This window comes from Juglans regia, chromosome 5 (genome assembly GCF_001411555.2).
Source record: "Juglans regia cultivar Chandler chromosome 5, Walnut 2.0, whole genome shotgun sequence".
Taxonomy (NCBI): Eukaryota; Viridiplantae; Streptophyta; class Magnoliopsida; order Fagales; family Juglandaceae; genus Juglans; species Juglans regia.
Genome location: NC_049905.1, coordinates 11,161,255 through 11,183,742, shown reverse-complemented (window position 1 = coordinate 11,183,742; position 22,488 = coordinate 11,161,255). Strand labels below are relative to the sequence as shown.

At 37.3% G+C, this 22,488-nt stretch overlaps 1 protein-coding gene and 1 pseudogene across 5 annotated transcripts; one reads left to right on the top strand and one right to left on the bottom strand.

The window, feature by feature from the left end:
• Positions 1-889: 889 nt before the first annotated feature.
• LOC108986040 (beta-glucosidase 12-like) lies at positions 890-14,240 on the top strand. Of its 5 annotated transcripts, XM_018958529.1 has the most exons (14): positions 901-1,076; positions 1,206-1,267; positions 3,224-3,345; positions 3,833-3,891; positions 4,096-4,171; positions 4,334-4,411; positions 4,503-4,590; positions 10,928-11,183; positions 11,464-11,579; positions 13,000-13,217; positions 13,300-13,331; positions 13,527-13,629; positions 13,740-13,848; positions 13,933-14,240. In XM_018958529.1, exons 1-14 carry the CDS (start codon positions 924-926, stop codon positions 14,099-14,101), a joined length of 1,641 nt encoding a protein of 546 aa, XP_018814074.1. In that variant the 5' UTR covers positions 901-923; the 3' UTR covers positions 14,102-14,240. The 5 variants fall into 5 exon arrangements, with proteins under 5 accessions (XP_018814075.1, XP_035546354.1, XP_018814074.1 ...); XM_018958530.2 differs by lacking the exon at positions 3,224-3,345 and having other exon boundaries at positions 890-1,076; positions 1,206-1,275; XM_018958531.1 differs by lacking the exon at positions 3,224-3,345 and having other exon boundaries at positions 916-1,076.
• A 2,210-nt stretch (positions 14,241-16,450) lies between these two features.
• Positions 16,451-18,103, bottom strand: LOC108986033 (annotated as a pseudogene).
• Between the last annotated feature and the right edge of the window lie 4,385 nt (positions 18,104-22,488).

Sequence of the window (22,488 nt, the reverse complement as noted above, 5' to 3'; positions counted from 1 at the left end):
GAGTGTGTTAATTAGTGGTTCTCCTAATGGTTATTATTAGATAAGAATTGCATGACTCTTAGTACACTATATAGAATAGAGAAATGATATATATGAGTATCAAATATATAAATTTTACATAAGTCTTTTATAAAAAATACTCATCACGTAAAAGTCTAAAAATTTTATCTTTTTAATAGGTCAATATTTTTAGAAAAGGCTTTTGCATTTTGGATCTAGAGCACTTACAATGGCTTTTGTATTATACAAAAAATATAAATTATTTAAAGAATTGCTCTAAAAAGAAGTTTCATTCGATTATGTAAAAGGAATTGTAAAATATAATTAGCTACAGTAATCTGCTACATGTAGCAGATACAGTTCATCCTGTATTTTTTTTATTATTATTGATATTTCATTTACTCTCTCATTTTCTTTTACTTTGATTTTTATCATGTAAGCAAATTCTTTTTATTGTTCATCATTTAAAACACATATATTTCATTTTCTTCTAAAAAATATCTTAGAAATATTTTTAAACCAATTTTTTCATATTTTGATTTACTTTTTAATTTTTATTTGGCTTATATATTTTTGTTTTATGCGTATAAGACTGAATTATTTTGCATCGTATATAAAAACAAATTGCAAATATAAAAAAATATATAGATATTGTAAATTTATTGGTAGAAATAAAATATTTAAAAAGTATAAAAAATAATATTTAAATAATATAAAAAAAATAGATAAATTGATGGATAACATATTATAAAAATTAATATATAAAATAAAAAAAATAAATTTTAATGATGTATTTTAAAAAATATGATAAAGAATGCATTGTGAATGTTCTTTAACATAGAGAATAATGTCTTTCTATAAAATTTAATAATAATAATAATAAAAAGGCCCCAGCCACTGCCTACCGCCACTAATCACTGAGGATGGCATTTCAGAGTTATCTTCGCTTAGTTCTTCTCTACTCATTCACTAACATCATTGCTTCAACACCAAGCCACTACCATAATCATGCTGTACTCAACAGGAGCAGTTTTCCTGCAGGTTTCATTTTTGGGACGGCATCATCGTCCTACCAGGTTTGTCTTTATTTTTCTGCACTCCTGTATGATTTTTTGAATCACAGTAGAGTTTTGCTTCTAGTTTTGTGACAAGAAAGCATGTAATTATTGTGTGTCCATGTGTGTTCTTTTGAATTACAATTACAGTATGAAGGTGCGGCAAAAGACGGTGGTAGAGGACCATCTATATGGGACACGTTCACCCATAGGTATCCAGGTCTCTCTCTCTCTCTCTCTCTGCGCCCCAAATATGAAGTTTTGATTTACAATTGAATACATATTAATGGTATTGATTTAAATATCGATTCTCAAAAGAAGAAAAAAAGGGAAAGAAAATCCCTATCTTTTCGGAATTGTGACGGGAGTGAATAGCACTGAAGAATTCAAAATTGGTTGTATCGTGAATGAAGTTTGTTTGATCAACCATACATATATTGTACTGCTTCCAAAAACCCAGAATCCTTTCTCAGTCTCGCTTTGTTTAAAAAAAAAAAAAAAAAAGGTTGCTGAGAATGTTTTATGGCTATCACCATTGGCATGGAAGATGGCGTACGAAAATAAGAATTCGCCTTCATCATCGAATTGTTGGAACTAATATCAGGCTTTTAAATAGGGAGGAGGTATTGGGCCAATCCATTAATTTCAGCAAATCCTCTATTCAGTTGAGCTGGAACATTTCAATTTGCTCCAAACAATCCATCTTCTAACTCCTTAATGTTTCCTCCGCCCTTCCAAAAGCTAAAAATGTAGGCGTTCTTTTTAATCTCCTCACATCAAAGTCTTATGCTTTTCGAAGACCGTCTCTCCAGTCAAAAACAAAATCTTGGCCTGGAATGCCTACTTCCTCTCTCAAGCTGGAAGAGCGACTTTGATAATGATAGTTGCATCCTCCATTCCCTCTTATAGTAAGCCCATGTTCTTTCTGCTTGAAGATCCCTGTACTCAGCTTTTGACCCTAAATTAAAAATTTTATTTTGGGGCTTCAAATCAGATGGTTGTTGTCATTTCACTGCAAAGGCTTGGCAATCTCTCTATACTCCTATAGCATGTGGTGGTTTGGGGGTTTTTTCCCCAAAATCTCTGGAAAACCATCTTGCTTTGGTAGCCAAGCTTGGGTGGCAAGTTTAGCTTATTTAGATAGAACTTGGATTTGGGTTATGTCAGCAAAATGCATGAAGCATTCAAATTTTTGGGAGGTTTAGGGCAGGTTTGAAGGGTGAGATGAGAATTTTGTGTTTTATTTTAGTGTTTAAAATATTATGTTTTAGTATTATTATTGTTTTGGAATTTGAAAAAGTTGAATTGGGATTTGAAAAAGTTGAATTGTTTATTATATTTTGTATAGGGATTTGAAAAAGGTGTAATGATGAGATGAGATAAGATGAGAATTTTGTGTCTCATCCCACCTCCCAAACCTACCCTTAGAAGTTCAATCTCGACTGGGTGGTTTTGGAAAGCAATTTTACGTACCAGACATTTATTAGCAAAGGGTATCTGGTTTCAGGTTGGTTCCTGATCTTCTAACCATAATCAGACAGATCCTTGGATACCCCATATTCTCGATCCCAAATGGCTTCCAGAAATATCTGGAGTCCTACTCCCCCATGTGTGAAATCTGCATTTTGGTTCTTTGCTACTAATCAATACTCTCCATATACTTCATTTTCGTATTCTGAATGGGCTTAATTGTGGTGATTTAAACCGCACGAAATATTAGAATTGCTCCGATGGAAGATTTGAAAGAACATTCTACCTGCTCATATCAATTTGTTTAGCCACACCCAAACAGGCTTTGAAAAATGCAGCCCAGCACTACTAATTTTGGTACGTAAATAAAGGGATCGAAGAGATTATTGCTGGTCAAATTCAAGTTGTTAAACCCAGAGAGCATTCACCATCCCCTTTGCAAGGCTGCGGAGGGAACATTAGTGGACTTGTTCCTCTATGGCCCTGTTGCTAGAATCATTTGCAGGAATTCTTGCTGGCCTCTTGATATTTGTTGTTTTCAAACCATACAATCCCTGAGTGGGTGCCGCCTATTATTAACATCAATCCTTCTTTGAAAATCAAGTCGAATGACTTGTTTCATTTTCATACTTTTTGCCTTGATTTGTTCTAGTGGGCAAAACTAATAATAAAAAATATCTTTGAGCATATCCTGGTAGATGCCCTTTCTCTATTAGAGAAAATCAACTCAGTGGCCAACAAGCATTTAAAAGCATGGAAAGAAGAGGAGGCACAAGGTCAGACTCATCTTTCGGAACCTTCCCCAACTGGTGTCATAAAGGTAAAATTTGAGACTGAAATCAGAAGCAAGACCTATTTTATAGACGCTCTATTCAGGTTCTGGAGCACAAAAGTGGTAAAAATACTCATCAATGACCCCACTTTTGCTCAATTTTAAATGAATTATTTTGAAAGGGGACTCACTCTTGGTCATATCTGCAGTTTCAATATCTAGATCAGTCCATTGTCTCTGTTATACAGGACATTGGGAACTTGTTCGTGCATTTTCCCTCTTGGTTTATTAAAAAATTGCGGATAGCATCAATTTTGGTATTCGTAATTTAGCTGCAGCCACCGATAAGATAGGCTGCATCCCCTTAGCTGAATTACCTTGCATGCCAATTTTGAAACCCCAAGTCCACATGAACCTATCTAGATAATGTTGGAGATATTTGCTAGTTTTAGTTGACTCATAGTTATATCCCTAATTATTGTAGAAAAACACTCCGTTAATGTATTCTAAATGCATTTCTATGATGAAATTGCAGATAGGATACAAGATGGCAGTAATGGAGATGTAACTGTTGATCAATACCATCACTATAAGGTATGGTGCAAAGTACGGAAAGAAAAAAGGAGAGTCACTCATATTAGCCTTTGAGTACTTATTATCTATTGAAGTCCATTTTGATAACTTGAAATTTCTTCTTTTTTAGCCTAGCATGATATAAAAGATGATCAGATATGGAAATTCTAGATGATTTTGCAACATTTATGATCCTTCTCAACTTTTTTTTTTGTTTTGAGACAGGAAGACGTTGGGATTATGAGGCAAATGGGTTTTGATGCATACAGGTTCTCAATCTCATGGTCCCGAGTTTTACCAAGTAAGATAATGATTTGAACTGACCTGTTATAAGAATTCAGAGAAAAATGAGAAGGAAAGAAAAGGGAAAAAGAAGAAAAAATGCATATAAAAATGGGCAACATCAAGTTTTTGTCTTGGTTTGGAATTACACTTGGTAGTATTTATTCTATGTTTGTGTCAGACGGAAGGCTAAGTGGGGGCGTGAACCTGGAAGGAATCAAATACTACAACAACCTCATCAATGAACTTCTAGCCAAAGGTCATGATTCAATCCAATTATTTCATCATAAATCATCTATTTTTTCAGCTTTTAATAATCTGCCCTTGAATTCATGATAATTAAATGCCAGGTCTAAAGCCCTTTGTGACTCTCTTTCACTTTGATCTTCCCCAATCCTTGGAAGATGATTATGGTGGTTTCTTAAGTCCACATATTGTGTAAGTGACAGAAAATTATGATCCTCTATCCGTCTGATTAGGTGGTTCTTAAGTCCACACATTGTGTAAGTGGCACAGAAAATTATGATTCTCTATCCGTCTCAATAGTAGATCACTTGTACATATCACTGGTAACATGATCCTAATTAAAAGAAGAAAAGGGAGAATCCATATGATGGATGCTGTTTACTATTCCTATTACTGAAGGCTTGAAATTTTGCCCATGGTTTTTCAAAATTTATTTTCTTTACTGTCATTTCATTGAGACTCCAATGACAGTCTATGACTATACAATACAAGATTCAAAATTGTCTTTCTTATTATGATCCTGTCTGTTGTGAAGATAGGAATTGACCTTAGTATAAGGACCTCACCTGCCCTTTCAGGATTGAACTCTATCTGACTGACTAACCTCATAAAGCTTTTTTTTTTTTTTTAAGTAATCGATATTATATAAATAGAGATAGGCAAAACCCAAGTACACAAGATGATATACAAGAGATAAGATCTATCTAGGTCGATGTAAGGGAAACTAGAAAGTCATGAAAATTCAGACCATTAAAATCTAAAGCAATGGCCCATAGACATAAAGTACGGAAAAATAGAGTTCTAAATTCCTCCAAAGACCGCTCTTTGTTTTCGAAAGTCCGATCATTGCGCTCTTGCTATATACACCACATAATGACATAAAGTACGGAAAAATAGAGTTCTAATTCCTCCAAAGACCACTCCTTGTTTTCGAAAGCCCGATCATTGTGCTCTTGCCATATACACCACAGAATGCAGATTGGGATCATTTTCCACACCGTCTTAATTTGTTGAACTTCTCTTGGAAGTGTCCAGCTGGCCAATAAATCTACCACAGTTGAAGGCATAACGGAGGATAATTCTATTCGGCTAAAGACTTCCACCCACATGGCTCTAATTGCCTCGCAATGTAGCAAGAGGTGTTCCACTAACTCGCCAGATCTCTTGCACATGCAACACCAGTCTAGTATAACTATTCAGCACTTCCTCAGATTGGCGGTAGTTAGAATCTTCTCCAACGCTGCTGTCCATGTAAAGAAGATCGCTTTCGGGGGCACCTTATTTCGCCAAAGTCTCCTCCATGGGAACAAAATATTAACGGCTTGGGAAAGGGACTTATAGTATGATCGAACTGAGAAAGTACCCTTACCCGCAGGAGTCCACCACATCCTATCAGCTCGTTGTCTATTCAGCTTCACAGAATAAACCAGACTGAAAAATGCCTCAAAGATGTCCACTTCCCAGTCTTGTGCCGCTCTACTAAGCGTGACGTTCCACTGCACTTGGTCCCCTGATAGAAGCTTAAGATTCTCTATTGAAGCTTCCTGGTTGCGTGCTATTTGGAAAACTGCTAGAAATGCATCCTTTAGATCCTCATTCCCACACCATATGTCCCTTCAAAACTTAATACGAAAACCCCTCCCCAACACCAATTTAGCATGGCTGCTGAAATGCCCCCACCCACGCCTAATGTGTTTCCAAACTCCAACACTACTGGCCCCATTTTCCTCTTCAGTGCACTAGGCCCCCCCCCCCACCCCCCCAACATAAGCTTCCATATTTACAATCAATTACCAGTTTCCATAAGGCTTCTGTTTCCGTGTTATACCTCCATAGCCACTTCTCAAGTAGGGCCCGATTGAATGTTCTTAGATTTTTTATACCCAAACCACTTGGCGAGATTGGTCTACACACCTTATTCCAATTGACCAAGTGAAATTTGAATTCATCCCCTATCCCACTCCATAAGAAATCACGATACAATTTATCAATCCGAGTTTCTACCCTTGCAGGCAATTGGAACAAAGATAAGAAGTACATAGGTAGGTTAGAAAGGGTACTCTTGATGAGAGTCAACTGGCCACCTTTCGACAAGTACAATCTTTTCCATCCTGCGATTTTCCTTTTTATCTTCTCTATGACTGAATCCCATATGGATGAGGCCCTAGCAGCAGCCCCCAACGGCAATCCCAAGTAGGGCATGGGAAGATAAGCTACCTTGCACCCAAGAATACTGGCTAGCTGCCTTGTGTTACTCACGTTCCCCACTGGCACTAAGTCTGACTTGTCAAAATTAACTTTCAGGCCTGATGCTGCTTCAAAACATATTAACAAGGCCTTCAATGCCCTCAATTGGTCACGATCTGCCTCACAGAATAGGAGCATATCATCTGCAAAAAGTAAATGAGATAAAGTAATAATGCTCCTATTGGGTTCACCAATCGGAAATCTAGCCATAAACCTATGTGTAACCGCCGCCGATATCATCCTACTCAAGGCCTCCATAATGATAACAAAGAGAAGTGGAGACAAATGATCTTCTTGTCTTAGGCCACAAGATCTACTGAAAAAGCCTGTAGGATAGCCATTTATCAATACTGAGAATTTAGTTGTAGTAATGCACCAACTCATCCAGGAATGCCACCTAGCCCCAAAACCGCACCTCCCCAACTCATCCAGGAAATCCCAATTTACGTGATCATATGGCTTCTCCATATATATTTTGCAAATAATCCTTGTGGAACCAGTCTTTAATCTACTATCCAAACCCTCGTTCGCTATGAGGACTGAGTTCAAAATTTGTCGCCCCTTAACAAATGCATTTTGTGGCTTCATGATGATCTTGTCCAAAGCCACCACCAATCTGTTAGCAAGAACCTTAGAAATAATTTTATACACCCCATTCAAAAGGCTAATGGGTTGAAAATCCTTAACCTCCAACGCTCCAATCTTCTTCGGGATCAGCGCAATAAAAGTAGCATTTAGGTATTCTCAAACTTTCCAACCGAGGATACTTCTCTTAAGACCTTCATTATGTCCACTTTCACTACCTCCCAACAAGCTTGGAAGAAGCCCATCGAGAAACCATCTGGACCTGGGGCTTTATCTTTACCCATACGTCTCACTATCCATACACTTCCTCTTATTCAAAAGGTCTCTCCAACCAAGAGGCTTCCTGGGGCTCAATAGTGTAAAAAACGAGACCATCCAACTTTGGTCTCCATTCCTCATGTTCTATAAGCAGTTGTTCATAGAAATTCACTACATGAGCACTAATCATGGGGGCCTCCTTACACTCCATATTATTAATATTTAGCATTTCAATGGTATTGGTTCTCTTATGAGAGTTAACAACTCTATGAAAGAACTTTGTGCTCCGCTCCCCTTCTTTCAACCACAATGCTCTTGAATTTTGGTGCCAAGAAATCTCCTCTAAGGATAGTACTCTTTCTAATTCTGAAACCAACTCTGTCTTGCACAATAATTCTTCTAGTAAAAGGCCTCTAGCCTCAAGAATCCGCTCAAACTGATGCAACTCTTCCACCATAAGTTTCTTTCGCTCTCCTATATCTCCAAAGGATTGTGAATTCTAAAGCTTAAGGTCTTTTTTTAAAGCTTTTAACTTACAGCTCGGATGTATGAGGGGTTACCGTAGAACTGGTAAGAAGACCACCATTGCCTAACCTTATCCACAAAACCTTCACTTTTTAGCCACATTTTTTCAAACTTGAAGTATTGGCGGCCGCTTTGAATGCCACCACAATCCAACAAGATAGGAAAATGATTTCGAGCAAAGACGTGGTAGTCTCTTTTGGCACACCTCCAGATAGTGCTCCTTCCACTCTGGTGAGATTAGAAATCTGTTCAGGCAGGACCAAGTCTGATTATTCGACCAAGTAAAGGAGCTCCCCAATAGAAGAATATCTAGCAGGTTCAAGTCAAAAATACAATTTGAGAACTCTGTCATAGCTGGGCGCATCCTACTCTCACCAGATCGTTCACTAGGAAATCTGATGACATTAAATCCCTTCCTATACGCCAAGGAAGCTCCCACCAACTATATAACCCAGCAAGTTCCTCCCATAAGAAACGTCTATCGTCGTCTACATTTAGATCGTATACGGGCAAAAGCTCACACAAAATTATCTGCCACTCTTAAAAGAACATGCCACTGTATACTCCCCCACAAACTTCTCCAATTTCTCAACAACTCTTTTATCCCACATCACTAGGATTCCACCCGAAGCCCCATTCGATGCAAGAAAGACCCAATCCACATATGTACAACTCCAAACATTTCGAATTAATCTTCTAGTAACACTTTTCTGCTTAGTTTCTTGTAAACATACCCACTCTCGCAGCAAATTTTTTATACGAAGTCGCTTATTTGCCTCATTTAACCCACGAACGTTCCAATACACAATTTTTGGCTTCATAAAGGATATGCAAGCCCCTTCCCTTTGGATCTTTCACGGCTCGAGCTTCCTTCATAATTTAATGACCAAGTTAGGCGCTTGAGCTCCCACTGTTTTTTTGACTCTAGTTTCTTTGACTGTGTATGACCCGCATCAATGGCAATAAGTAAAGCCAAAAACTGCTCTTCATAACTCACACAATCCATACCTATCCAGTGATGCATATCTTTCACCATTTGAAGCATCCAATCCGATGCATTCGATTCATTTGGTAGCATACGGTTCAATGGAATAGGCTCCCCTTCACTCCCATTGCATATTAGGAGTCACCCCGCTTCTTCCTCCCCAAATAAGTTTCTGCACTCCCATTCAACCACAACATTACTAGTGGGAAACTGGGTCTCATAAACCATCACTACCTCACAACCAAGTCCCTGAGAAAGCCCATCATCATCACCCACATCCACCCCTGCCCCCTCAACCCCTGGAACAATGTGACTCGGTTCAGGGCATGGCAAAGCTTCAGAGTAGAACTCAAGATGATCCTCTAGTTGTAGATGGGCTTCCACTGAGGAGGTGACCCTCCCAACATGATCATCGGCCTTTTCTGGCTGCCTGAAGCTGCAACAGTGTCGCATGGTGGCGGGAACTCCACCACCTCCACCTGGTTGTTTTCCGGAATGTGTACTGTCAGCCCCCCCATCGTAGGCCTCTCCTCATCGAAAGAAACCTTGCAGAACTGAGCCTCCACTAAAGGCGAAGGAACCACCTGCTGTTCTGTTGCCGTCAAAGCATCGACGTCCCTCGAAAATCACTAGAATGGACTTGGCGGTTCTGTTGTTATGCGTCATTGTTCAACTTGATCAGAGTCCGGCAGTTTAGCCTCCATCGGTGGTGTCGCTGCCTTCGCCAAGGCCACTTGGGTCTTCGCCGGCACTGGTGGCTGAGGCCCCCCCGTCGATGGGCCTGAGGCTGACGAAACCCGTCTCCTCCAAGCAGGCCTCTTCTTTGCCTGCGTCCCCCGATAGTGAAGCCCAACACGTGGGCCCGGCCCTAATTTTCCTTTTCCTGAGGCTTGCTTTAGTTGCTTGGGCCCATTCAGTTCCTGACCCAACACTTTAGCCTTCTTCCCATCCCCCCGGCCCACGCCCACTTCCATTAAAGCTTCCTCTTGAACGCACTGTTTCAGCAGATCAATATTAGATTGTAAATCCTCTACGTGCCTTTGCATCTCCAACACAGCCCGAAGGAAAAATTCCTTATTAAGACTGACATTTCCCCTGCCATCCCCCTCCAACATCTGAGCCCCTACTGAAACAACGCCACCTCCAGACTGCAACAGCGCTTTGACAGGTTGTCGGGATGGGTCCAAGACCCTTGGATTTTTTAGAGCTTCGAGGTACGAATTGTTGGAGGGAGGAGCTGTCATCGTCACTAACGGAGCTAGCCCAAATGAGCCACCTTCTCGCCCAACTTCCCTCAAAACCTCCACCATCTTCCTCCAACCCATTCCATCCCTATCTTCCGTAATAAATATGCAGTTCCGGCGACCTCTATTGTATTCCACCAGTGCCATGAAAACTCCCTAAAGGTTTGAGCACCTCTGTGCTATGCAACCCCTGTCCCCTTCCCTATGCCCTGAATAGAACTCCTTCCTCCCAGCAACTAAACAATTTCCTAGGGCTTTAGTGAACCATTGAGCCGTGGCCAACTCCAAACTCATCTTCTTCACCAGCTTACACCCTCTTTCGGTAAGGAGCACCTACGCCCATCCCTTAAAACCTCAAAGGACTTTAGTTCAATATCAACTACCCTCCTAAGACCCATAATCCTTCCCTGTTGAACTAAACCCCATGATCAAGCTCCCACTAACGCCATTGGGACGAAGCATAAAATTGTACGAGGGATATTGTACGGAGAGAAAAATTTTAAGAGAGAAAAGGCTGAAGTTTAGAGATCAAATATTTTACCGCTTCTCATAAAGCATTTTTAAGTGTCAAATAACTGAATGAAGCAAAAATCTCTTTGCATCTCATTATAAAAAATTTCACACTTTGGCCATAGCTTTAAATAATTGGATTTTTTTTTGTGTACTCGTGCATTTGATGACAAAGGAATGATTTTCGGGACTATACCGAGGTTTGCTTCAAGGAATTTGGCGATCGGGTGAAGCACTGGATCACACTGAATGAGCCAACGAGCTACAGCGTAGGTGGTTATACATCTGGGGCTATACCGCCAGGGCGATGTTCTGATTGGCAAAATCAGTATTGCACCAAAGGAAATTCTGGAACAGAACCATATTTGGTGATACACCACCAACTTCTTGCCCATGCAGCTGCTGTTAAAGTGTACCGGCAAAAGTATCAGGTTCAACATTTATATGAAGTTAAAATGTTCATGTAAAAAATCCTAGATAATATCCAACAATGTACAAGCATGTTTTGCAATGCATACAATATCATGAGTATGCATCATAGATAGAGGATGAGAAATAATTATATAGTGTACTAGTTGTAGTAAGGACTAACTTAGCTATAACTGAAATTGTATTTCATTAAGAGTAGATGAAATATTTTTGGTAGAGTAATTAAAGAAAATTTCACCACAGACATGAGTGTCAACTCAACCAAATTCTGAAAATGTTCAGGAAAGACAAAAAGGCACTTTAGGTATATCGCTCGAGACAGGCTGGATGGTGCCATATTCTAAAGCAAGACATCATCGTAATGCTATGCTACGGGCTCTTGATTTCAGAATTGGATGGTAAGTACTGCTTGAATGTTCTTTTTGCATGTATACCATTTCAGGGTTGGATGCTCTAAGATATCTTGTGATGCCATGTCTTGGGCTAGGGTTTATCATTTGACTCCAAGCATTTAATAGTGCTATTGCACTGCCGCTTGGAGGTGATGTTCTATGAGTGGCCCTTTTAGATCAATGAGTTTTCTTATGGGTGCCTTTGGCTTTGTTGCTGCTGGTGTGATATGGTGGTCCAAATCAGTGCTTCTTGGTTCCACATACTATGTATGGTGGTTCTAACCGTCGGGTTCATTTGTTATAGATCTGGCTGAAGTGCAAAGCTTTGCCTCTATTTATGGTTGTGGAGTTGTTCATGGTAGTGAGTCTAGTGACATGGAAACACATCAACGGGGGACTGTCGGTGACAACCATGCGGGTGGTTTTGTGTGTGCTGGTTTTCCTTCTCTATGTGATTTTGGAATGCTTTGAAGCTTTGTGATAGTGGCGAGGAAGCTTGTGGATTGTTCGACCTGGCACTTCCCTCTCTCTGTGTTAGTGATGCTAGTGGGAGCTAGAGATCTTGCTCTAGCAAGGAGAACCATTGATGTCATCCGGCTTGATTCGTCCATGTAAAATAGCGTGCTGGGTTGGTTGTTTGAAGGAAGGTTGGTGAAGTATTACAGGTTTCAGCTTGGAATGCATCGTGGTCACTGACCGCCTACTGATGTTACTCGAGTTGTGCACCAAGCAGGTTGGAGGGTTTGAGGAGACGGTAGTTATCCTTGGATGGCTCAACTATTTTCATACTTTCCATTCGATTGTGATGATCATATGTTGAGCTTGCAAAGACAATTTAGGTTTTTAATCGCAGAGGAATTAGTTTCATGGTTTATTAAGGGTCAAGATTTGTAGAGGCCAGAGACTCTCTGTATATTTTAAGGGAGTAGACTACTTATCTCTCCTCGATTCGAGGAGTTGGTTATTTTGTGTATTAAGGCATTGACTCCTTGATGTTTGCATTGGGCTCTTTTATATTATTCTTGACTTTTTTTGGCTTAACGTTGACTTACCTTACTCAAAACACATATTATATCAGCCTATTAGTAAACATAGAGGGATCATGCCATATAGACCACTATCAAAGGAGGTTAAACAAAATCCAAAACGACTATAATGAAAATGAAAATAAGCAATAACTGTCCTCTTAGGATTTGATGACAAACCGATATTGTGAAGTATGTGGAAGAAACGCTTTCTAAGGTTTACTCATAAAAAAACAAAAAAAAAAGGTTTCTAAGTTTTAATAATTCCATGGGTTATATATATTAAATGCCCAAAACTAGGTTTGATTAACTTAAAGCTATCATGACATGAAAATTCTTGCATTGTATGTAAATGTATGAATATTTGTTATGAAAACTGTAATTTCAATGCATTGTTGCAGGTTAATGGACCCCTTGATCAATGGTGACTATCCACATAGCATGCGATCTCTGGTTGGAAACCGATTACCCAAATTTACCAAAGAACAATCTAAGCTCGTAAACAGGTCATTTGACTTTATCGGATTAAACTACTATACTGCTTATTATGCAGCCTATGCACCTCAACATAATGCTGGAAATGCAAGCTACTTGACGGATTCTCGTGCTAATCTTTCAAGTAAGTGAAAACTCAACAAGTAATGATTACGTTGGTTTATGTTCCAATATTAAGGATAACATGTCTTTGCTGTGCATGGCAGCTGAGCGCAATGGAATCCCCATTGGTCCACAGGTGTGTTCTATATATGTCAAAATTTTTGAATTTTAAAACAATCATGTACCAAAATATATCAATTTCTTTATTCTTTTTCCAAATAGAAATATCCTCAGCAGTATCAAAGCAAGACCTTTGGGCTGACTCACTTTATAAACAAGCACAAATGGAAAGGGTTATTTGGTGTTAACCTCTGTTTTCTATAAGTTGCAGGCAGCTTCAGAATGGCTTCATCTATATCCAAGAGGAATTCGAGATCTTTTGCTCTACACAAAGCAGAAGTACCATAATCCACTAATTTATATCACTGAGAATGGTAATTATTTTGTCTCAAATCTCGAGTTATCTTCTCGTGACACTCTGAAATTTGAAAGAAGTTGTAGTTATTACATGTCCATTGGAAGCTAAATGCACTATGACTTCTAGGAATTGATGAGTTCAATAATGCCACCTTGTCACTAGAGGAGGCTCTTGTGGACAACCAAAGAATTGAATACTATTTTAGTCATCTTTGGTATCTTCAGAAGGCTATCAGGTAAGTGCTTGATAATAGTTCTCTCTCTCTCTCTCCCTCTCAAATCTAGCTGACTTTGGCTCATTAATTTTTTGTTTTGAATAGGGATGGTGTAAATGTTAAGGGATACTTTGCATGGTCCTTGTTGGACAACTTTGAATGGAATTCAGGTTACACTGTTCGGTTTGGCATCAACTATGTAGACTACAAGGATGGATGTAAAAGACACCCTAAACTTTCAGCGCATTGGTTCACGAATTTCCTCAAGAAATAGATTATAGATATGATGTCCATATGATTAACGTATGTGAAGGCCATTTCTTGAAAATAATGTTATAATTATACGTAGTAGGAATAAATATTGTAAGACTCACTTCATATATCATACTTGTTGAAGTTCTTTTTCTTCTCAACTTCTGTCTCTACTGTTCGAATTATCTGTAATTTGTCTTTTGCTTCATTGCTCGGATTGATGGAGCCAATCCTCACATCCTTTATCGTTTAAATGATTTCTTGGCTTGATTCATATAGTGGAGAGAATGACCCACTCATTTTTGGCTCCATGTGATCTATTGGGGAGGAATACAAGATCTCTTGCTCCAGCTAAAGGTTCCATGCATGTTTGAAAAAGTGCATGTTTAATTTGCGCCCAGGTTAGGTTATGTTACCATAAAAATAAAATGAAAAAAACTTGCTAGCGAGCTATAAGATTTTCTTCTGAATTTGATCGAGTGCATATCATGCTTACATTATTATTGACGCGTTTAAGGTTTGGTCTATAGAAACATAATCTCAAGTAGGGCTGCAAGCGGTCTGTTCCGGTCTGGGCCGGCGATGGACCGAATACTTTCGGTCTATCATTTTTCCGGACCAAACATCCAAAGGGACCGGACCGGACCAGACCGAGCCCCAGTCGGTCCGGCCTTTTTTTTTAAAAATAATTAATAAAAAAATTATTTAAAATACTAGATTAAATTAAGTGATTTATTAATGTGGATTATGTAACACTCAATAAAAAAAATATTTTATATGGTCAATGATAATAAATTAGATGAAAATTATATTATTAATTTATATAATTACTATATAATTAACTAATTGATATTATATATTTATTAATTCATAAAATATTAACAAGTATTAATAGCATATTTAAAATTTTATATTGTTAATAGTGATAGGTTAGATGAAGATATATATAAAATATTGTTAATTTATAGAATATTAACAAGTCTTAATAATATATTTAAAAATTTATATTGTTAACTGTACAATTATTATATATAAAATATATATAAAATATTTTTTATTTTTTTTTATTTTTCATTCGGTCCGGTCTGGTCCGGTCCGAAAAAACCCTGGACCGTGGACCGGACCGAATGTTTTCGGTCCTCTAAATTGTGGACCGGACCGGACCGGTCTAAGTCTCGGTCCGGACCGAAACGGTCGGTCCAGTCGGTTTATCACCCCTAATCTCAAGGTTTTTTAACTTTTTTTTTATTTTAAAAAAAAAACTTATATTAACCTACTGATTTGCCTAAAGTTATGTAAAAAATACTTTTCACAAAGTCTAAAAAGTAGACATGAAAGTATGGGTGGGTAGCAGGGCCCCGTACGCCACTATCCTGCCCCCGCATGGTGGGGCAAGCTGGGTAAGTGATTTCTTAGATTGCTTAAGTGAGACTCTTGTATTTTCTTGAACTCCTATATAAAGTCTACATTAAATTACATTAACTTACATATAATATGCACTAACAAATTTATGGTCATATTTTCAAATTTAAATTTAGAATAATTTTGCTCATTATTCTTATACCATAGTACACCACACGTAATTTTTTATCTTCTTATTTTTTTTCCTTAACAAGTATGCTGTATAAGGACGGTGAGTAGAAGAACTCAATTAGTTTAGTAAAAATAAAACAAAAAATAAAAATAAAACATGTATGGTGTGAGTAGTAGGATGATGTGTAGTAAAACCTTTAAATTTATAATTTTGGTTCAAAATGTGTTTTTAGTCACTTTTAGGCCTAGGAATAGTTTCTGGGCCTAGTGGGTGATGTGCACTATTGGAGTGGGCGGGGGGCGGGGTGGGTGAGGGGTTCGCCCCAAGCACCAGGGCAGGGTGTAGGGGTGAAAACCCATCCTCCGCCCATGCGCGACACCCCTACCTGAAAGAATTATATACAAACAGTTTTTAAAATCTACCTACTTACGCAAATCAATAAAACAAAACCTATAAAAACCTTTATCCAAACAACTTATATATTTCCTATCTACTTCTATGAAATATAGTTAAAAAAAAAAAAAATTATATTTTGAAACAGGTGTGCAAAGCATACTTAGTAAAATGCTTATTGGACAATTTGATTTGGAAGAATATTTCTAAACCTTAAATCTTTCAAATCAAATCTTACAATTTAAATGACGTGGATGGTGTGCTCTACCCATCGACTTGAGAATAGAATAATTCAAAAAAAATTTACTAAAAACTTTTTAAAAAGATTGTCAAATTGTTTTCTTATCCTAACAAGGGAATCATGTTAATTTCTTAACTACACACGCTATTATTAGGAACCATTCAAAACCACAAAGTTTGAAATGTATAGTCTCTTTGAATTGATCAAATGGAAATGCTATATAGAACTCCTTTTCCAATTACGCCAAGGGTGGAAAATGGCTTCAAAAGCTCATATGGCACAACTCCAGCTCCTACTCTATTCTTCAAACTACTGTTTGCATTCCTTTTATCAATTATCAATTCAAGTTCCCTCAATCTCCATGGAACCTCTCAAATGCTTCCTTTATGAACTGATCTTCAGCCCACAATGGCTCAATATTCTCCCCAAGATATTCCTTGTCGGGTGAATGATTAGACAATATGTCCAAAACAACCATCATTCTTGTTGCTTAAAGCTATGACGGGTAGCATTGTAAAAGTGCATGTTCAGTCTTTTTCATGAACTTTTCCATTCTTCTTCAGTTGGGTCTTCTGTGGCTAAGTTGGTTTTAGCAATGCTTGGCCGATTTGGGAATTAGCTCCCGTAAGCATATTGACCGAAGTTGGCAGCGACATGGAGGTCGGAAGTCACACAAGTGACCGTTGTGAGGATGCTGATTAGGTCTTTTTGGGTTTTGAGAATCGACCACCATGGTTCGTCCTTCTTGTCTGAGTGGCCAACCGTTTGAATTTCCGTCCACCGTGATTGGAGCTCTTGATCAGACTCCACAAGGCTAGGGTTAGGATAGTAGTGATTCACATAGTTTGTGACCCATTGTTTGATGGAATCCCAGAGGATGAGACCATCATTGACGTAAGGATAGTCTTTGATTGTTAGCCTTAGTCCAGGACATTCCCCTATGCACACAATTGCAAAAGAGTTTATCTTAAAATTTGATATATGGAAATTAGATTATACACATTAATGAAAAGCTATAATAATGCCACTTGATTGCCAATAAGTTGCAAAACAACAATTTTTCTCTTTTTATTTTTATTTTTTTATTTATTATTTTTTTTAAAATATGTCCATAGGCTTTATTGATAAGCCCTCACTTTTGGCGGAGAAATACCTTGTTTACATGACAATCCAATAATAATAAATAACCTTATTTCCAACCACGACCAAAATGAAACATGAAACTATCAACTCCCAAGCTACTTACATTAACAAATACGCAAATAAAGCAAAACCAATTTATCTGTACTAACCAAACCTCTAAAATAATTGGGAACCTGCAATAAAGATCTCCAAACGCACGTAACGCCATGCTCCCCCAATTTCGCCAATTAATATGCGGGAGCATTACCTTCTCTATATATATGCTGCACAAGAAAATCACCACTATGAATAATGTCCATAAGCTCTTTCCAAAAATCTTCTAAGTAACACACACCACACATTTGCTGATGAACCCAATTAACACATACTAAAGAATCTAATTCCACATCGACATGTTGTATACCCAGCTCATGATAAAACCGCAACCCAAAGAGCATTGCTTGCAACTCAGCACAATTATTTGACCCTCTTCCAAGGTGCCTCAAAAAAGCTAGACAAATGTCCCCATGTGAGTTCCGTATAACACCGCCTGCAACCAAAGCTTCAGGATTGCCAACACTACTTCCATTTGTATTCAATTTGAATCTTCCAACCACTGGTTTCAACCAAGTAACAAGCCACAGTTGTTGCCTTTTTACAGGAACCACAGGGAGGTTTAATTCTTGGAGAGGAACTTCATGAGCATACGAAATCCTCTTAAATTTTAAATTCATGTTTTGCAATTTACCCAACGTTACTCAGACCAACCTGCACGCTGTTTCAACAGAAATCAAATTCCCTTCCATCCTCGCCTTGCATCTACATTGCCACAACCTCCATGAAATGATGCACGAAATTGTTCCCAAGATGCTTCCCGTTTGTGACGATCTTGAAGCTCTCCTGAACCACAACACACAAAATGGTAGAAAATGATCTCCAAACCACCAACGCAATATCCCTTGCCACTAATACATGATTCAAGTCTTCCAAACTCCCTCTCTAGCACAACAATCACATTTAGAAGGAATAGGAATACCAACCCTTCTTAGCCTCTCATCAACACTTAAACAATTATTCATTGCTTTCTACATGAAAATAGATATCTTTTTGGCAAGCAAGCATGCCAGACCCAATATGCCCAGTACACTTCTGGAGCACAAACACAAACACACTCCCAGACACTCTTCATTGAGAAACTACCCATCACTGACTAATCTGATTGGTCCACACACTTAAGCATGTGTGCAAGGTTGTGCACTGGCCCCACATCCCGCAGCAGCAAGGGAAGCCGCTGAGTAGTATTCTGACATACTACGGTGGACCATGCTTGAGTATGTGGCTTGCACATCCACTCTGAATACTGAACTGAAAGGCCATCCTATTAACTGATCTTATCTTATCTTATCTTATCTTACACTTGAAATTAAGATAACTTACGTGTCTTATAAAATGTGGTATGCATGAAATTCATACTAATATAAATAATATAAAATGCTGAACCTGAACATGATGCAAAAAATTAACATGACCATATACTATGATGACTGACATGCTTATACAGATCGTAACATGCTTGGTACATAAAAAGAATAGCTATCGAAGAACTGGCTTTAATAGTAATAGTCTAACTATATGTTAATCCTAATTTGTGATCAAATTACTTACCTCTTAGCGATGCTTTCACAACCTCACTTTGTAGTTCGTTACCTATATGAAGCACTAGTCGTCACTAATTTTCTAGAAAAACATATCATCGTATTCTACTAAATTAACCACATTCCAAGGAAAACAATTTAAAAATATTCGGTTATGCACACTAGCATCATATAATTATTTAAACATTAATATCATAATCAATCTTCCAATTATACCTAGTAGCATAATTTAAAACTTATTACAATTTTATTAAACAAGTCAAAGAAAATTCAATTAAAAAAATGGATTTAATTGTATTCAAAATAATTAAGAACCAAAATCTGAATTCTTATATATATATATTGCAGTAATCTAATTTATTAAAAAATAATACCAAATGACATAATTTAACTCTTACATATTTTTAGAAATAAGATTTTTGACTATTTATTTAAATCGAAATTCTTTAAATAGAATTCACCTCAAAAGCCGATAACATAAAAGGATTCTGTATGCTGGTCCATGAGGCTTCGAGAGGCCTCGAATGTAAATTAAAAATATATTGTTTAAAGGGCAAATTTGTAAAATCAGCTTAAAACCTCATCTACCTCTTTGCACATATTACACCTTATGTTCATCTTCTCGTACACATCTTGTCTAATAACAGAGAAGAAAAAGCAACTAGGAATGAAAAAGTTATACGTAATTGACTTTCTGTAAGTATAAAAACTGTGCATAAATCTGACTAAAAGAGACCAAGCCAAGAAAAAGACAAGGATGAAATATTCTGGAAAAACAAAGATAAACCTTACATAAGGACACTAACATCAATTTAGCCATTAGAATAGTGATTAGCACTTATATCTATGAGCTTCAGTCAGACAAGATTTTATTCTCAAAGAAAAGCTAGACAAGGAAGAACTTGAAAGCTTACAGTACACAAAGCGACTTCGTGCGAGAGGAAGGTAGGCGACGAAACGACGACTAGATAGAGATCTACCTCTTCCAACAAGCACGGTGGAGTAAAAACTAAGGTGAGTAAAATACTTGATTGTTAGACTAACGAAAAAATATCAGAAGAAAGGAAGAGGAAAGGGCAACCAGTGAGGCTTACCACCAGAGCAAAAAAAAAAAAGGCCGAGCACGGACATACTATATTTTTTTTAAATCTATAGCACGATGGACAAGAGCAAGAGAAATTTTGCTTGATGCATGGAAACATAGAATAAAGGAGTGAGGGTATTTGCTGCACTGCTGAATTTACGGAGAATAAGGAATATAAACTGAAGAATTCAGTTCTTACTATGTAACGTCTGAAAATCGAAGAGATCGTCCGAGGAATGGAAATGGAAACAACGGCTGAAAAATCTGAAAGTTTTAAAGAAATAAATTAAGAACTAAAATTAGTAATAATAGTGGTATTAATAATATAAACATAAAAATACAAAATACAAAATAATAATTTTAAAATTCTTAACTTAAAAATCGTGGCCATTACATAATCCTTGATGGGATATTACCATTTAAGAGTAATATATACGTACTCTTTCATAAGAATTTTTTATTTTTTCAGAATGTACAAAATTTAAAGGTGTATATTTTCTTTTCTTTTTTTCTAAAATGTTTTCCCGAGATTTTCCTGAAATGAATTGGTGGTGGAAGGAACTTTGGGGTAAAAGAACAAAAAAGCTGAAAAATCCATTTTGTAATGCATGTTTGTGAATGCTCATTTGCAATGCATGTTTGTGAATGTTAGTAATGCATGTTTGTGAGTGCTCATTTGTAACGCATAAAACTTGGTTGGATGTTCATTGTTTAGCATGTTTACTATAATTTTAGATTTCTTGTCATTGTTTAGTTCATGGAATATCCGGCAGATTCTAGTGCGAGTTTTCCTATCCATCTCTTCTGGGCGAGTAGCCAGTTAGATGTCGCATTGTACTCTTTCTTGAATTCTCGAAATCTAGCTGGCTTTCCTTTGGAAAATAAATGGTATTGGATTTTGATTTTGTAGATATTTTCTTAGAATGACTTACCGATTAAGGTTTTGCGATCTGTTAGTCTCACAAAGGAACTCGAGGCTTTTCCTGGCACTGATATCTAATTTGTTGTAGAAGCGGAGTTGCTATTCTTAACAGAAATTTCCTCAATTTTAGCAACAAGTAAAAGGTTGCCTGCTGTTTATGTTTGAGTCTAAAGCACCACCTACGTTCAAATATATTTTGGTGTGAAATTCTGAACATGATGACCATCCTCTTTTAGAAATTACACAAGAATTCTTCTTTCATGGTAAAAATCACACAGGAATTTTGTAACGACTAACGAGCAAACATCAGCAAATAGAGTTGCATATTTGCTCATTCATTTATATATATGCTATGGCCAATATTGCATAGCAATGATATAGCGATGTGTAGTAATTACAGTTTTCCTGATCCATCGGAAGCGTTATCTATTTTTCTATATTGTCCACCACGTGTCTATAGGTTCAATTTCTGGACTTGTAGATCAGCTCCAATAACTGAGATCCTAGATTTGGGCCCTCCAACACATGAGTTTATTCTGCTGAGGCCCTAAATATCCCATCCACATATAATTAAGTTGAATTGAAATCAAATTCACAACTTGATTCGTTGACACTGATAGATGATATGTCTAATTACTTGGTTGAAAACTTGACGCGGTATGATCTAATAATTTTGCTTTAAACTCATTATAAAAGGACATTAACAATAGGTATTGGTTGTTTGGGATTGCGCCAGAAAATAAAACTTTTTTTAGTATTCATAGTAGTTCTTTTTAATTATAGAGCTTTACTAAAAACAACTCTACTATCAAAAAGGCTTTTATTGTTTGGTAAATATGCATTTAAAATGTTTCTAAAGTTAGTTACGATGATGTTTGTAAAAAATTAAACATTACTTTTGTAACAAAAAGCTTCCATTTGGTTTAAAAGAACTTTTAAACAGTTAAAAGCATTTTTTAAACCTCCAAACTCAAACCTAAAAATGTCTTAGCTACTACCCATAAATGAGTTAAACTAAGGGACTTGTGAAAATTTAAATATTTAGAATACTACATTACAAGTATCGGCACCACAATTTTTATTTTTAGAAAGAAATACAGACAAAAAATAAAAAGAAAATACAAGAGACTCATGGGTTGAGAAGATGCAAATCGTTGGATATCTCAAATGTGATAGTTGAAATGGATTCTATGGTAGTTATCTCTTGGTGGCTAAGAGGGAGATGTAGAGTGTGGTACCTTGAGGATTTATGAGAGGAAATTGTTGATTTAGCTTGCACGGTTCAATGTCGGTTTCAGCATGTCTTTCGTGAAGGTAATAGGGTGGCGGATTGATTAGCTAAGGTAAGGGCTTCATGTTCTGATTGGGATTTTTTTAGTAGTTATAATTTACCTTGGGTTCTTAGAGGTCTGATTCGTTTGGATTCTTTGGGTTTTCCTTCGTTGAGATGTTAGATTA